We start from the raw sequence: 17,753 nt of genomic DNA, 5'->3' as shown, positions 1-17,753 counted from the left end.
GTCTAGCCAATTTACATTGTTGATTAGGTCGTGAAAAATTGCGAGTTTACCTTTAGAACTTAGCTAGTTCTTAGAACAGGAAGAGTCAGTCTGTGGCCGTTCGAGAGGGTGAGCTGATGGAGGTTGAAGTTTAGGTTTCGCTGACGCTGACTCTAGCCGTGAGTTGAGTGACAATTTCGTAAATGTTGTAATCGGGATTTGACAGGGTTGTTATTAGCGATTGCTGGGTCCGTTAGGTCCTCAAGGCCGGAAGTTATGGTCGTGAAATCCTCCGTGATCGTATTGAAGTCGAAATTGCGCCGGCCAAGCGTTCGTCTAAAGTTGTTCACTGACAGGTTTTCACTAGCTGTGCAATTGGTGAAAACCAATCAGTGAAAACTGGGTGACTTCCCTTGAGTGACTTGTGAGTGATGACTGGTGACTGCTTTGTTGCCGAAAGTCTCCCTTTTTATATGCTTTTTGGAGCAAGATTATCGCTCATGTGATTCTGAGTCATGTTATTCTCTACGGTCTCTGCTGTTTTAGTTGTATCGGTTCTGACCAGAAATTTTTTTAATGTTGTCAGGAACTCGTTTCCTGTTTTTCGGTACTTTCGTTGCATTTGGAAGTCATATGGATACTTGTTATCGTTTTTATTATTCAGGATGTGATTCATGGTTTTATGAGAAGACTTGATATTAAATATGTTGGTATAATTTTCCAATAGATTAGAGTCATACTGCCGTTTTCTGTTTTTTGTGATAATAAGTTATTATCGTGCGCTCGATTGTTATCGCGACTCCGCGAGAGTCGTTGAGTCAGGATGTCCTAATAATTGTCCTTGTGTAGGCAATTAATCTTAAAAAACTCAGCGGAAGGGAGGAATCGTGCAGTCGGGACGACGCAACACTTTTATAACTGAATTATGTGCATAATATTATTAGTTGGTGCATAATTGAATCATGCAAAAATAATTTCATTTTGTACTAAAAATCGTCATGAAAAATTTCATTTATATACATATTTTTTCTTATACATATATGGCAGATATTCTAAGCAGTATATATATATATATATATATATATATATATATATATATATATATATATATATATATATATATATATTTATTTATTTATATATTTATTTTCTTTTTTGGTAATATATTATGTTTGTTTTTATTAGTTTTGATAATTATTATTTCCAATTGTGTAAACATATATTCTTTAATAATTAAAACATTTCAATTCAATCCAATTTAATTTGTTGGCAATTTCTATTCATTCTTTGCATAGAGTAAATGATTATTAATACTATAAAGATTTGTATAATTAATCAACTCGATCGTACCATTTGCTTGTTTAGTGTTTACAATTATATATGATTGTTATTCACTTATATATGCATTATTTTTTAATTATTATTTTAAATACGCGGTTATAAAATATAAAGAGAGTTATATGATATATTTTATATAATATATTTTCCCAGAAATATTAGAATTTAGAAGAAGATGGACAACAATTGATTCAATCCATATATTAGGGTCGATGCTGAAGACGAAATCGTTATATCTGGTATTGCCGGACGATTTCCTAAGTCTGATAATATAAAAGAATTTCTTCTTCGTCTGGCCGACGTTCTTGATTGGGTCGGGAAAAATCGCGACTTGAGTTTACTTTTAGGACTTGGCTGGATCTTAAAGCTTTGGAGAATTAGCAAGGAGAGTCAATCTGTTGTGGCCGTTCGAGAGGGTGAGCCAATAGAGATTGAAGCTTTGGTTTTGCTGACGCTGACTCTAATCGTGAGTTGAATGACAAATTCGTAAACTTTATGATCAGAATTCAACAGAGTTGTTATTAGCGACCGCTAGTTAAGTCCTCAAGCATTTGCTGATTTAGTGTCTAAAATTATATGATTGTTCTCATTTTTCTGCGCATTATGTTTTTATTATTATTTTAAATACGCGGTTTTAAAATATAGAGAGAGTTATATGATATATTTTATATAATATATTTTCCCAGAAATATTAGAATTTAGAAGAAGATGGACAACAATCGATTCAATCCATATATCAGGGTCGATGCTGAAGACGAAATCGTTATATCCGGTATTGCCGGACGATTTCCTAAGTCTGATAATATAAAAGAATTTCAGGACAATCTTTTCAATAAAATGGATCTTGGTTCGGACGACCATCAACGCTGGACTGACTGTAATAATAACTTTTTTTCAAAATTATCTTTGTGTTTTAGTAAAAAGATGCCTACATCTCGTAAAATGTATATCAATTGTTAAAAATTTGCAATATTTATATTTATTAATATATCTATAAGTGTAAGATATTAAATTCAAAAGAATTACATTTAAAGAATTAAGAATATCAAAATTTAAAAAATTTTTTAATTTTTTAGTACTTATAGACTATTAACAAAATAAAAAGTACGAAAGATTTAAAAGGGCCCAATACTTTTGACAATGACTGTATGTGTAATTATTGCAAATAAAAATATTATTACGAATTTAGAATACATATTATTCCCCAAATTATCGACAGTTTTTGAATCTTGATCATTTAACAATATGACAATATTATTTTTAATCCTGACAGATAACCATAAACTGCCTCCACGAATAGGAAAAATCAACAATATACAAAAATTCGACGCAGAATTCTTCGATATACCGGCCACAGAGGCTCATCTACTTGATCCCGGAAGTAGAATGTTACTTGAGCATACCTATAAAGCAATCATTGATGCTGGTGTAAATCCTACAGAATTACAAGGAACAAATACAAGCGTGATTACTGCAATAAGTTTTTGTGATTCATACATAGATTTAATATACAAGCCTCAAGTACGTTTATATTGTTATATTGATTATTTAATAATTTAAGTATTAAAAATCGATAATAGAAACATGCGCTCTTGTATGCAAAATTGTATAATTAATAATTATTAATAAATATTAATACAAAGATATATATGATGAATATAGATGAAAAATATTCTTTATAAATTTATTGAAAACTACGTTATACAAAGTGTATTGTAATTGTTAATAGATTACTGGATTACCCATTCTTGGATCCCATAAAGCCATGATGGCAAACAGAATTTCTTATTGGCTCGGTGTTACCGGACCATCGTGTAATATTGATTCTGCATGTTGCTCGAGTAGTAGCGCTATGGTGGAAGCTTACAGGATGATTCGATCTGGCATTTGCGAAGCGGCTATTGTTGCTAGTGTCAATTTGTGTTTAAATCCATTAGTAACTCATCAATTTTTTGCTTTAGGTACTCAAAAAGAAATATTATTTTGTATTGTTTTCTTGTCAAGATTATTGCATTCTCAAATGATATAAATATAATAATATTTATCGATACATTTTCACAATAATAGAATTTAATTAATATTTGTTTAATTATGTTCCGCTAAATGTAGTAGTCTTCGTTTTTTTAATGACAATTAATTTGCTTATACATATTTATTAATGTTTTTTTAATAATTAATTATATTTTATATTATATTAAATAAAAAACAAGAAATTAAAAATGTTATATTTTATATTTATTGAAGTAAATAAACTACTGAGCTTGTTTTAGGATCTCTATCTACTGATGGCATCTGTAGACCTTACGATAAAGAAAGCTCTGGTTACATGCGTAGTGATGCAGCTGTAGTAGTGTACCTACAAAAGACAAGAGATGCAAGAAGAATCTATGCGACTTTTGTATATGGTAAAAACAACTGCGATGGTTTTAAAGAAGAAGGAATTACTTATCCATCGGTTGACAAGCAAAAGATATTACTGAATGAATTTTACGAAGATTGTGGTATTTCGCCTCTTGAACTCTCTTACGTGGAAGCTCATGGAACTGGTACTCTAGTCGGCGATCCTGTGGAACTTCAAGCCATCGATGAAGCTTTATGCGCGAAAAGAGACTCTCCTTTATTAGTAGGTTCAGTGAAGTCAAACATGGGACACTCTGAATCCGTTAGCAATCTATGTCAAATTGCGAAGGTGAGTTTAAAACAAAATAAAATTAATGAAACTGTATAATCTAATGCTACATGTATAAACTTAGGCAAGTATTTTATTATTGTCATTTTATGAGTGTCACGTGGTTATTATCTGTCATTGTTGAATATTCTTCTTATTATATAATATTATAAAACTTGTAAAATATTACATTATAAGAAGTGTATTTCTCAAAGGTTTTAATAGCGATGGAAACCGGTATAATCGCGCCTAATATAAATTTTAAACATCCACGAAAAGAACTGACTGCTATTATTGAAGGAAGAGTAAAAATAGTCACTGAACCGACAAAATGGAAGGGTGGTTACATTGGCATAAATTCCTTCGGATTTGGCGGTGCTAATGGCCATTTATTACTGAAACCAAACCCAAAAATTAAAGTTAACAATAGAGCAGACTATAATTTACCTAGGCTTGTAGCTATATCTGGACGTACCGAAGAAGCAGTTAAAATTATATTAGATGACGTAAGTATACACACACACACACACACAAATTATAAATAATCTAATATTTCAATACTTACTTTGTATATTAAATTGAAACTTCTTAGGAGTGTATTGTTGTACGGAGGTACGGTGGTTCACTCTAATGTTGTATAGAGAAAGAGAAAGAGAGAGAGGTAGAAAGAGAGAGAGCCTGCTCTTGTCAGCAATAAGTTCAGAATATCCATAGAAAATATCGATTTATATGTCGGTTATTCGCGGAATATGTATGAATTTGTCTTATTTATTATATATTTATATATTAAAAATATCTTAATTTAAATACATTATCTTGTATATAAGCATAATGCTCCCTATTTATATATATTAATTTTATGCAAAATACAGAACGCGTCTTTTTTATATGTTAATGTACTTTGATTAAATGACAAAACGTCAACGAAATGCTAACGAAAATTATAAAAGTGTTAAAAATTTTAAATATTAATAATATCATTAAAATGTTTATATACAGAATAAATAAGTTAATTAATTAAAAAAAATAGGATTAAAATTGATTCCACGATTTGTAATTGAGAATATTGAGTAACTGTAATTCTGTATTATGTAAGACATATAAATATTTAATTTAATTATAATAATGTGAGAAAACTTACAACACGAACTTATTTAAAAAATCTTCAAAAAACTTGTTTATTATTTTAAAAAATAAACTTATCTAAATTATTGAATCATTCAATATTATTCTAATGTCTAATATATATACATATAATTCTTTGACATACGTATACACAACTATGTGCCACATATACGCTCTATGCATCAAAACACATTAAAAAAAAAAAAAAAATATATATATATATATATATATTTATATATATATAATTTTTATTTTAATTAACTCTAAAAATAGTCTACAAAATAATTGTCGTATACTTACAACTACTAACGATATTTCGATAGGTAAAGAATCGTTCGATAGATGTAGAATATATCTCTTTGTTGCATCGTATTCATAGCGGTAACATAAGAGGTCATCCTTACAGAGGATACATAATTGCTGGATCTAAAATATCTAATAACGCTATGATTAAAATGAGACACAACGAATGCACGAATAGACCGATTTGCTTTATATTTTCCGGAATTGGAACTCAGTGTTTTAACATAGGTAAGTAAATTAAATATAATATTACAATATTATCTTCATATACTTATCTAATCATATTCTTTTAAATTCTTGGTAGGTCGCACTTTAATGAAATTTACAGCATTTACTAAAACAATCCAGAAATGTGACACCGTTTTGAGACCTCACGGTGTATCTATCATGGATATTTTAATAAATAATGAAGAACATGTTCTCGACAACGTAATCAACTTATTCGTAGGCCTTATTGGATTACAGGTATAAACATATACATATATATATATATATATATATATACTTCAATTTTTTATTTGTTATATATATATACATATGCAATATATAATTCTATGCCGAAAAAGTTAAATTTGCAGTAAGTTATAATATTATTTTATTCAAAAGAAAAAATATAAAAAGTTGGAAGAAATAAAAAATTATACAATATATTGCAGATCGGAATAGTTGATCTTTTAACAAGCATTGGTATCACTCCTGATATAATAATAGGTCATTCCATTGGCGAGTTGATTTGTGGTTATGCCGATGGATATTTGACGGCCGAAGAAGTAATCATGTTGGCATATTACGCCGGCTTAGCATTTCTTAAATCAAAAATAATAGATGGTTTAATGGCTGAAATTAATCTGGATGTGAAAACTTTGAAGAACATATGCCCATCGGATATTGATATAGCTTGTTACAATAGTTTAAATAATTCTGTTGTGAGTGGACCAACAAACTCTGTGAGAGCATTCCTCGCTAAGCTACAGGTTTGAGAAAACTTTTAAACAACATTTATCATATTTATAATTATGTTAAATTAAATAAATGAGTATAAATAAAATAATACATAAAATATATATAAAATATATATTTAATAAAATAATAAATAGAATATATATTTATTTAGAATGACAACATTTCTGTGAAAGAAATTTCCTGTGGACGTATACCTTTTCATAGTCGTTACGTCGAGTCTGCAAGAGTTAAACTTTTAAAATACTTCAATCAAATATTGCCACAAAAAGTGTCTCCAATCTCAAAATGGATAAATGTATCGAATGAATTTAATGGACGGTTTAACTCATCTCCAAAGTCATTGCTAGCAAAATATTATACAAACCTTCTGTTAGCCCCGGTTTTATTCTCAGAAACTATAAGTTTTATTCCAAACGATGCAGTGATAATTGAGATAGCGCCGTACGACATTCTACAATATATTCTTAATAATTCTTTAAAGACAACAGTGACAAATATCGCGTTATACAAATTCTCTGACAAACCGAATGATGAAATATTTTTACACGCAATTGGAAAACTTTATAATGCAGGATTACAACCACAGATCGCAAATTTATATCCAGAAGTTAAGTTTCCTGTAAGTCGTGGTACACCGATGATTTCTCATCTTATAAGGTAATTCTTTATGTTTATTATTAGTATAACGTAAGGTTTTTCAATTATATTTATTATGAGATGAGAAAAAAATGATGAATTTTAAAAAGCAGAAAGTTGCATTATTTTTAAACAGAATAAACATAGCTTAATGTTCTATAGATTAGTAAATTAACAACATATGTTTGGCACAGGTGGGATCATTCCGATAATTGGTATACATATCAATATACTAAACAAAGAAAATTTGATTGTGGAGAAGCAATTATTACTATTGATATAACAACGGAAGAATTTGCATATATGGCAGGGCATGTCATAAATGGAAAAAATTTATTCCCGGCTGTAGGATATCTTTTCCTTACATGGCAGATGATCGGCTGGTTAAAAAAGAAAAATTATCTTGATATACCGGTTGTATTTGAAAATGTCAACTTTCTACGCTCAACAGTTCTGTCAAAACAAAGTCCAGTTGAGTTTACTTTCATGATCCAAAAAGGTAATTTATATAATAAAATTAATTTTGTAAACTAGATAGACAAAAAATGAATACTTTTTTAGATAAAATATAAATAAGCGAAATAATTCAGTAGAGAAAGATAAATTAAGAAAAGATACAATAATAAAATAATGAAAGTAATAGACTGAATGTAATAATAATTACTGAGCGGCAAAGAGAACAAATAAAAGCCATAGCAAATAGCATATAGTTTTAATTTTAATGAACTGCAGAGGCAATACATTCATCGAATTTCCGCAGAATACTCGTTAACATTTTATAATATTTGCACTCATCGTATCCGTTAACACTCTTTCTATAACATTCTTTTAATCTTAATAGATTTTTTGCTGAGGATAGATAAAAAAATGTACGCTTTGTGAATGGTTTGTAGTATAACAAAATTTGTGTATCAATAACCACACCATTATTCGTTATTAGTTGCCATTATTAGTTATTATTGTATCCTCTTTGACGCTAAGAAAAAAAGTTAAATTGATACAAGAGTTTTTAAAAAATATTTCAAAATACATATGTATATTAAACTAAATTTATTTAAAAGTAAACTATAAACAATATGTATAAAAATTGATATTGGTATTTATATAGGTAGTAGCAAATTCGAAATAATCGAAGGAGCCAGTGCTGTCGTTACTGGAACAGTGCGTATTCCAGTTAATGTTGAAGACGAGAAAATATGTACTACATTTATTCATCGAAACGACAATGATGAAGAGGAGATGAGTATGAAAGATATATATAAAGAATTGAAACTTCGTGGTTATCAATATTCTGGCGAATTTCGTGGACTAAAAAGCGCATCAATCATGGGAAAGAATGGTCATATCACCTGGACTGACAACTGGGTAACATTTATGGATAGCATGTTACAGATGATGATTTTAGGGCAGAATTCGAGAAGTCTCTTTGTACCAACAAATATTCGTAAAATGGTAATCGACCCAAAATCTCATATAGAACAAATTGAAAAATTTTCAAATGGAGAAAAACGTAAGTTTACAGTATTAGAAATACAATATTATGAACACAATATATTGTATTTAACTAAATATTATATTTCGAAAAATATGTTTTTAATATGCTATTGTATGTTCGATTGCAGAAGTTTTAGTACAAAATTATAAGCATTTAGATACTTTGATATCTGATGGAATAGAAATATATGGCGTCGTAACCACAGTTATATCTCGCCGAAAAAATGAACCCAAACCCATTCTTGAAGAGTACAAGTTTGTTGCACATCGAGATCTAAATGTGATGCCTTTGAAAGATGCAATAAGAATGTCGGTGCACATTGCGCTTGAGTGTTATAATATGATAAACGTAAAAATCATGGAATTTGTCGAGGATAGCGATCAAGTAATGACAGAGAGTTTAAGTTGTTTATTTGTAAATACAGTTCTAAATGATTATCCGCAAATTCAGTCTGATATAAAACTAGTTGCAACACACGGCCGATTCAAACATATCGCTTTGCCTGACAACGTTTCTACAACAGAATTTGATAAACTGACAGAAAATGAACATTATTTGATGATTATTGGCTTTGGAATTTTAACAAAAAATAAAAACGAATTATACGAACAATTATTGTCTGTCATAATGCCGAAGGGATTTCTTCTGACATTGGAAGAGTTGAATGTTATCTACGATTACTCATGTCTGGATAAATACGGGTTAAAAATAGTTTTGGAAAAACGTACCAATGATAAGACAATTATATTATTAAGAAAAATACAAAATATTACAAATAATCAGCAGATTGTGCACGTAAACAATTATGAATTCTCATGGCTAAATAAGCTTCAATTTTTTATGAATGAGGAAAATAAGACTACAAATACGAGGATTATAATCGTCGCAGAAGATTTTGAATGTGGACTAATCGGCCTTGTCAACTGTTTGCGAAAAGAACCAGGCGGTGAAATGATTCAAGGTGTATATATTCAAGATAAAGATGCGCCCCTTTTTTCTTTGCAAGAATCGTTGTACTTGAAACAGCTACAGCTGGATTTACCTATCAATATTATTCGTTCCGGCAGCATTTGGGGATCTTACAGACATTTTCCATTATCATTATTAGAGCCAAAATATGTTCAAAGTGCTTATGTTTCTCAAATGGTACGTTAAGAAAATTCGCTATTTAGGAAAAATTGAAATAATTATTTGTGATAATTCTATTTATAAATCAAATAATGATTTACATTAATATAATTAAAATAGTTTATTATTTTTATGTATTATAGATACAAGGTGATTTGAGCACTCTTTGTTGGGTGGAAGGCAGGATATCTTTCGTCAACAGTAATGAAGAAGATCTTATAAGAATAGTCTATGCGCCTATCAATTTTAAAGATATTATGACAGCTAGCGGTAAACTTGTTTCGACTTCCTTCGAATCTATCGCATTCGATCAAAATGATAATTCTCTAATCGGAATAGAATTTGTTGGTTATAATAAAAATGGACAAAGAATAATGGGATTGTGTTCAAATAAGTAAGCTAATGATACAGACAAAATTTTAACTTTATATTTTTAGTCAATTTCTCGTAAAATTATAAAATAAATTTCTTATATTTAAATTACAAATATTTTTGATAAAATATAAAATTAAAAAATTGTTATATTTTATATTCCTGTACTTTATGTCTTTTTTCTTTCTTTTTTACTTGACTGTACATAATAAAAGAAACAGAAAAAACTTTTTAACTCAATAAATAATACATTTTTTTAATGTAACAAGTAATACATTTATATAATTTTCTAAATCATTATTTTCAGAGGAATTGCAAATGTTTGCTTAGCTGATAAATATCTCAGTTGGATCATACCTGACGAGTGGACGATGGAAGACGCCGCGACGATTCCTAGCGTATATTGCACCTGCTATTACGCTTTGTATTTAAAAGGTAAAATGAAGAAAGGCGACAAAGTGTTAATTCATTCTGGTGCAGGGGGAGTAGGTCAAGCAGCAATTTATCTTGCAATTCACGAAGGTTGCGAAATATTTACAACGGTTGGGAGTGTCGAGAAACGACGCTTTATAAGAGAAACGTTTCCCTCTATTCCCGAGGATCATATCGGAAACTCTCGAGACACGAGTTTTGAACAAATGATTATCCAGAAGACGAGAGGTCGCGGAGTAGATATCGTATTGAATTCTTTAGCTGAAGAGAAACTGAAAGCATCCGTTCGTTGTTTAGCAAAGGGTGGTCGTTTCTTCGAAATCGGAAAATTTGATATGATTTCCAATAATCCTTTAGAATTATTCGTCTTTTCCAAAGGCATTAGTTTCCATGGTGTTTTATTAGACAAATTATTGTCTGCAAAATCAGGAAATAAAGCAATATTGAGCAATATTGTAAAGGAAGGATTAGAGAATGGCGCCATCAAACCGTTATGTAGAAAAATCTTCGAAAGAGATGAAATTGAAGCTGCCTTTAGATATATGGCTGCTGGAAACCATATTGGCAAGGTACGAACAATTTTCAATATACATAGAATGGAAAAAGTAATTAATTATAATACTACATTTTTAAAATGCACAGAGTTTTTGTGTTCTTTTTTGTTATCTTTAATATTACAAAATTAAAATTACCTTTCGAATATTCAATAATATTTTTAATTTTAAATATTAAGTTAAACTAGAATTATAATTAAAATATAATTCTTTTAAGATATGTATGTGTGTATGTTTTTATTTTAAGTTTTGAAAATAGACTTGATTTATAATTGTTAAATTAATCTCTCTTTCTCTCTTTCCCTCTCTTTCTCTTTTCTCTGTCTCTTTGTCTATATATTTAAAAATACTCTATAAACTTACGAGTTTTTTATTTATATTTTTTTCTTATTTAGCTCATTAGTAATATCCTTTAGTACATCTTTTTCTCTTTAACCTCTCCATCAATATTCTGTTAATATAATCATACAATTTATATATTTTACATAATAGTAAAATATTCCTAAATTTTTACTTTGATCTTTTTGTTTAAACGATAGTGCAGTTAATTCTTATTGTATTTATTTAAAAAAATAACTTTGAAAAATGCTTCTCTTTTTTAAATTGTTTTTTACCGATTGTAAAATTTTATTACTCTTTTATTGTACATACAAGACATGCTTCATTTGACAGTTTATTCCTTTTTACAAATCTTTATTTATAATTTTTATTTATTACGAGCTTCTTGTTTTTTATGTCTTTTTCTCATTTTTTTCTTTTTTTCTAATATTTTAAAATATATACAGGGTGTCTCATAACTTACCAGTCAACGCTCGTGAACGGATAGAGTACAGTGAACTGAACAAAAAAGTATTAGGTCATTTTGCGATTTTTGCAATAATTATTAAAATATTAATTAAAAACGCTTAGCGAACAATATTATACATACAAAATGTCCGGTAATAATCGCCCCACCTCTCTAGGGTTGATAGAGCAGGTCAAACTGAACATAAAAGTCCTGTATCATTGCGATTATCGCAATAATTATTTAACTATTATTTAAAAACGCTCAGGATATGCTGAGCGCTATATGCAACGCGCGCTCATACGCTGAGCGTTTTTAATTAATATTTTAATAATTATTGCGAAAATCGCAAAATGACTTAATACTTTTTTGTTTAGTTCACTGTACTCTACCCACTCACGAACGTTGGCTCATTAGTTATGAAACACCCTGTATAACATTTTTTATAATTATATAATATTATAATTGTTCAGTTTTCTAATTTGCTTATATATAATATTGTGTTAAATCCATATTATTTGTAGATAATAATAAAAATTCATAAAGAAGACGAATCCTTGGATGCGCCTATACTCGCACGTCCCCGATACTATTGCATGGAACACAAATGTTACATCGTTTTAGGTGGTCTAGGGGGTTTCGGACTAGAATTAATTGATTGGTTGATTCAACGTGGTGCAAAAAATCTAGTGATAACTTCGCGAAATGGGATAAAGAACGGTTATCAGCAATCAAGGGTAACGTTATGGCAATCTTACGGTGTAAATATACAAATCGTTACTACTGCTGATACCTCAAAGTACGAGGACTGTAAATTTCTATTAAAATTTGCCGAAGAACAAGGTCCAGTGGATGCTATATTCAACCTTGCAGTTGTAATACAAGATTGCATATTCAACAATCAGTCCCAACAAACATTCAAAAATTGCTTCGTGTCAAAGGCATGGACGACAAAAATAATGGATGAATTATCAAGAACAATTTGTCCCCAACTTCGACATTTTGTCGTTTTTTCTTCTATTTCATGCGGAAGAGGTAACCCAGGCCTAACAAATTACGGAATGGCAAATTCCGTAATGGAAAGAATTTGTGAGAGAAGAATGAAGGAAGGTTTACATGGTTTGGCTATACAATGGGGCGCTATAGGTGATGTTGGAGTTGTGGCAGATATGCAAGAAGACAACAAAGAACTTGTTATTGCAGGTACATTGCAACAAGGAATATTTTCTTGCTTAGATATATTAGAAGAACTCTTGCTACAAGATCGAACAATCATAAGTAGCATGGTTGTTGCTGAAAAAAAAGAAAAATCTGGTCGAACAATAATTCTGCTTGAAGCGTTTGCTAACATTATGGGTGAGTTTATAAGCAACCATTATGTAAGAAATTTGTATAAAATAAATTATATATTTTTCTCAATAACAATGTTATTTAAAGTACATTACATTGAAATAACCAATTAAATAGAAGACATTGCAAAAACGTCAATTTTAATAATTGTTATATTGCGATTAGAGAGATTAAGTTCAGGTAACATCACATCTAAATGTTTAATTGTTTTTGTCTAATTTTTAAAATAGGATTCAAAAATTTAAACAAAATAATGTCAAACACATCGCTAACTGAGCTAGGCATGGATTCAATAATGACAGTGGAAATTAAACAGATGTTGGAGAGAGAACTCGATATTTTATTAACAGCACAAGATATCAAGAATCTCACTTTTGCAAAACTTAGAGAATTGACAAATACAGACGAGCAAGAAAAGATGTATAACACCATTAAAGCTGATACAATAGATTCGGACAATTTACAATCATTGAATCAAAAACTTAGCAATTTCTATTTCACACCAGATATTTATGTCGAACTCGCTACGAAAAGGGAAGTTGCTGAAAATGAAATATTCTTTATACCAGGAATCGACGGTTCTGCCAGCGTGTATAAACGGATGGAATCGAAAATTAATTCTTCGGCCATATGTTTGCAACATGGTGTAGTTAATATGCCGGGTTTTACTCGCTCAATAATGAAATCAGCAGCATACCTATTGCCTGTACGGTTATAAGATGATTTGTTTAAAAGATTTATTTGAATTGCTGTAGATTTAATATAATAATATTTAATTATATACATTTGCATGTGCATGCATGCCCCGTTTTTCTATATTCTGTCTCATATACAAGTATGTTTATGTTTATTTTTCTAGCATGTACTGAAGAGAATTCAACATCAAAAAGAATTTTTAATTGTGGGTTATTCATTTGGATCTTTAATCGCCATTGAATTAGCAAGATTGTTAGAAGCTAAGAATTTCTCTGGACGTTTAATACTTATAGATGGAGCACCTGATCAAGTAAAATATTGGTTTGAGAAATTTTTTCATTATACTTCAGAGCCAAAGTTACAAAATGACATCCTACTTTATTTAGCAAAATTGTATCTCGACTCTAACAACGAAATGGTTAGTTAATGAATGAAATAAAATTATAATTTTTATTATTAAAAAAGTGAAAGTCTTTAGATATAGTTAACACAAGAAAGGAATATAAAAAAATAAATCGTTAGAATACCTATGTTTAAATGATAAAATAAATTAAATTTTTTATAATTTTATTTTATATAATCTAGATAATAAACGTTTGTAAAGTTTCTTTAACATTTCACTGAATAATAAAAAATAATAACAGTATATGTATATATATGAAGAATATTGCATATATATAAGGAAGCTATATTAATAAAAATTGGAATACAATATTTATTATTTAAACATATACCTGGATATTATAAATGTTAAATTATACAGTAATTTCAGGTGATAAATTATTGCTAATAATAATCAAAAGAAAAAAATAATTTGACTTGTATAGTTTGAGAATTCTGAAGAAGTAACTACTAGATAATAAAAATACAGACATATCCAATATTTCTATTAATATAACATTTCTATTAATATATATATATATATATATATATATATATATATATAATTTATGTGTATATATAGTATATTGTTATCGTAATTTAAAATATAGACAGAGAGATTGTGATTCTATACAAATTATTTATTGTGTATAATACAATATTATTATTTCCAGCCAGTGTTAGAGTTGAATAATTGTAGTACGTGGGAGGAGAAAGTAGATCTACTTTCTGTTCACATTTCGAAGGAGATCAATATATCGGAGGAAACTGTTGAAAATCAGAAACTTTTATGGTCGACCATTTACGATCATATAATCGCCATACAAGATTATAATATAACATCATTGCCACGACTTAAGTCATCTATAATACTATTAAAACCATCCACACTTTCGTTGACTTTTCCCGAAGAAGATTATGGTTTACATAAGGTAAATTTGATTAAAGCGTAACATCTTTTGTACTAGTGTGCCATTTTTAAAACAATATTTATAAAAACATATACTTTCAGATTACCGAAAGTGCAGTGCAAATTTATTACGTCAAAGGTACTCATTTCACAATGATGCACGATGACAAAATAGCATCATTTATTAACGAAGCATTGTAGATAAAAAATGCGATAATAAATGATTAAAATATATATAAACTAAATATTATTGAAACGTAAAAATTGTATGTATTAACTTTATAACTAATTTTTTATAATTAAGTCTTATGTAATAAACTTGAAACAACGGTCAATTAAATTTAAACGAGTATTTTTGTATAGCAGCGCATAATATGCAAGGACGCGTTTTAGCATTTGTGCAGAAAAATAAGTGGACGTGTTTAGATTGTGTGGGCAGCGTCGGTCGATTTATATTACCACCTATTTAGCGTTAATAATGAGTAAGCAAGATGCAATAAATACTTTTTTATCTTAAATATATATATTACGTCAACAGTGTTAACGATTTTTTATGAAAAATAAAAATCTTTTAAGATACACTTAATTGTACGTATATTGTATATTAGAGATTTAACATTTATATATGTTATTATTAAAGTAATTTTTTTTTAATTATTGAAATTATTATACATGTACGCATACATAAAGAATATAATTTAGAAAAAGGAATCTCTAAGATACAATATACCCACAATTAATTGTATCTTAGAAGATTTTCACAAATAATCGTTAACACCATTGACATAACATTTTCATTATAATAAATGTAACAAGAAAATAGAATCATTATACAAGTTCGTACATTGCAAGTCATAAAATTGTTTTAGATAAAATACTTTGCGCATTATATTATATCATAATCGCGTTACACGCTTTAAAGCGTATTAAATGTATCTAATAATAATATAATTTTAATTTGAGAATTTTAAATGCATTTTCAAATCACTTGATGTATATGTATATTTTAACGCGACAAATTTTGTCACATAGTATGATGCGTATATTTACATTTAGCGCAAGAAGAAAGAGAGAGAAAGAGCATCCTCTCTTTTCTTCTTGACGTTATATGTTGCGTACTAAAAGAAGTGAGAGAGTACCGTGTACGTAACAGCCTTGAATCTTGAACCTTGAACCTTGTATCATTCATTCCGAATTTTAAGTTCGGCGGGCTTAGTATCAATATGCGCAAGTAATTTTACTTCGGTGACGACGCCGACACGTGCGTCTCGCGTTCGGTCACCTTGATATTGAGTGCACCGTAAACGTTTCTCGTGACGATAATACATATAATAATACTGTGGGATAAATCTTAAGGTGTTAAAATATGTCTAAAAAAATTACGAAATATAATAAAATAATAATATGCGACTTCGATGACATATAGCGCGCTATTGTTCACATTCATCTTGGTTTTGTCTCGTAATCGCGATCGCGATCCAGTTTTCGTTCGTATAATTTTGATTTGGATCACGAAATTGTTGTCGGAGATCGTATTTGACGCCGACTAAATGGGATTCTCTCAGCGTTGCTTTCCAGTGACAAATGATTCATCGAAGAAGATGTCGTTTACCGGCGTTTATTTGGCGTTTCTTCAATCGTCATTTCTTACTGAGCAACAACGTTTACACCCCTCAGTATCGCGGCTGAAGTGAATGTCGGCCGCGCAGGTAGACGTAGGTTCGTGTATAAAGAGATAGATGAACGCGCGATTAATATTTGTATTAATACCAAAAATTGAAGGGGGTAGAGAGGATTTCGAAAAATATGACTATGCAGTTTTAAAGTACATTAAAAATCATGGTAAATATTTAGAATAACGGAGCCAGCTCCGATCGCATTGACGTCGACATATGTTGTCAAGGCCATGACCCTGTGTAACATCCAAAAGATTTTAGCCGTCGCTCGTTGTTTATTAAAAAGTTATTAACAAAAAAAGTTTAGAAAATATAGTAGTTATTTTGAATCATTTAAAGCAGCCAATCGTTAATATATATAATAGTTTTTTATTAAAAATTTAGGTCAATGCGATCGAAGCTGGCTCCGTTATTCTAAATATTTACCAAAACTATAAAACTTTTATTGGAAACTTTTTTTTATATCTCTTACCGTTTCGACGTTTATTTGCTCAGAAATATAAAAAAACGATTTTTTTCAAGAAGGTGTTTCTTCCTCTTAACGGCCATAAGAGCACATATAAAAAATACGTGTCTCTCCTATTTTGACCTAGATTACAACATATTCAAAACATATTAAAATCAGAGGAGGTCACTTCCATATTTTTCCTTGTTAATTTATCCATTTATATGTATGTAAACAACTTAGTGATGTACTTTTGTATTCTTAGCTATGAAAATATTAAACTTTGACATCATAGGTATGTCTTTAGTAGGTAGCATATGTTGGTTACAATTGAATGTATAATTATAAACATAATTAATCATTCTACTTCCTCGTAATTGATAATTTTAACAGTATAGTTTTCTCTCTCGTAACAGTTGTATCGTCAGTTTTAGAAAGATAGAATTCTATTTTTGCTAGAATTATCTGCTTTTAGTTTCAAAATTGTTAAACTTTGACGTGGAGAGTATAAATTTTTC

At 29.3% G+C, this 17,753-nt stretch overlaps 1 protein-coding gene across 3 annotated transcripts; it reads left to right on the top strand.

Moving 5' to 3' along the window:
- Positions 1–15,648, top strand: LOC140673979 (fatty acid synthase-like). Of its 3 annotated transcripts, none has more exons than XR_012048145.1 (22): positions 1–158; positions 1,471–1,783; positions 2,004–2,194; positions 2,591–2,838; positions 3,047–3,278; positions 3,588–4,006; positions 4,201–4,491; positions 5,434–5,641; positions 5,718–5,878; positions 6,070–6,387; positions 6,528–7,033; positions 7,207–7,511; positions 8,121–8,522; positions 8,635–9,653; positions 9,779–10,029; positions 10,315–11,008; positions 12,302–13,133; positions 13,358–13,833; positions 13,987–14,241; positions 14,879–15,136; positions 15,217–15,380; positions 15,481–15,648. XR_012048145.1 is itself a non-coding variant. In XM_072907252.1 (21 exons), the coding sequence occupies exons 3-21, from the start codon at positions 2,026–2,028 to the stop codon at positions 15,313–15,315; spliced, it is 7,143 nt and encodes a 2,380-aa protein (XP_072763353.1). In that variant the 5' UTR covers positions 1–158; positions 1,471–1,783; positions 2,004–2,025; the 3' UTR covers positions 15,316–15,648. The 3 variants fall into 3 exon arrangements, 1 of the variants encoding a protein (XP_072763353.1); XR_012048144.1 differs by having other exon boundaries at positions 15,478–15,648; XM_072907252.1 differs by having other exon boundaries at positions 15,217–15,648.
- The last annotated feature ends 2,105 nt before the right edge of the window (positions 15,649–17,753 follow it).

Source organism: Anoplolepis gracilipes, chromosome 15 (genome assembly GCF_047496725.1).
Source record: "Anoplolepis gracilipes chromosome 15, ASM4749672v1, whole genome shotgun sequence".
Taxonomy (NCBI): domain Eukaryota; kingdom Metazoa; phylum Arthropoda; class Insecta; order Hymenoptera; family Formicidae; genus Anoplolepis; species Anoplolepis gracilipes.
The sequence above is the reverse complement of the archived record's forward strand: the minus strand, read 5'-3'. Positions and strand labels throughout refer to the sequence as shown.

Coding starts and splice junctions, on each gene's coding strand:
- LOC140673979 (XM_072907252.1), top strand. CDS start 2,026: ATGGACAACAATCGATTCAATCCATATATCAGGGTCGATGCTGAAGAC. Junction 6,388..6,527: donor CATTCCTCGCTAAGCTACAG/GTTTGAGAAAAC, acceptor ATATTTATTTAG/AATGACAACATTTCTGTGAA. Junction 10,030..10,314: donor ATGGGATTGTGTTCAAATAA/GTAAGCTAATGA, acceptor CATTATTTTCAG/AGGAATTGCAAATGTTTGCT.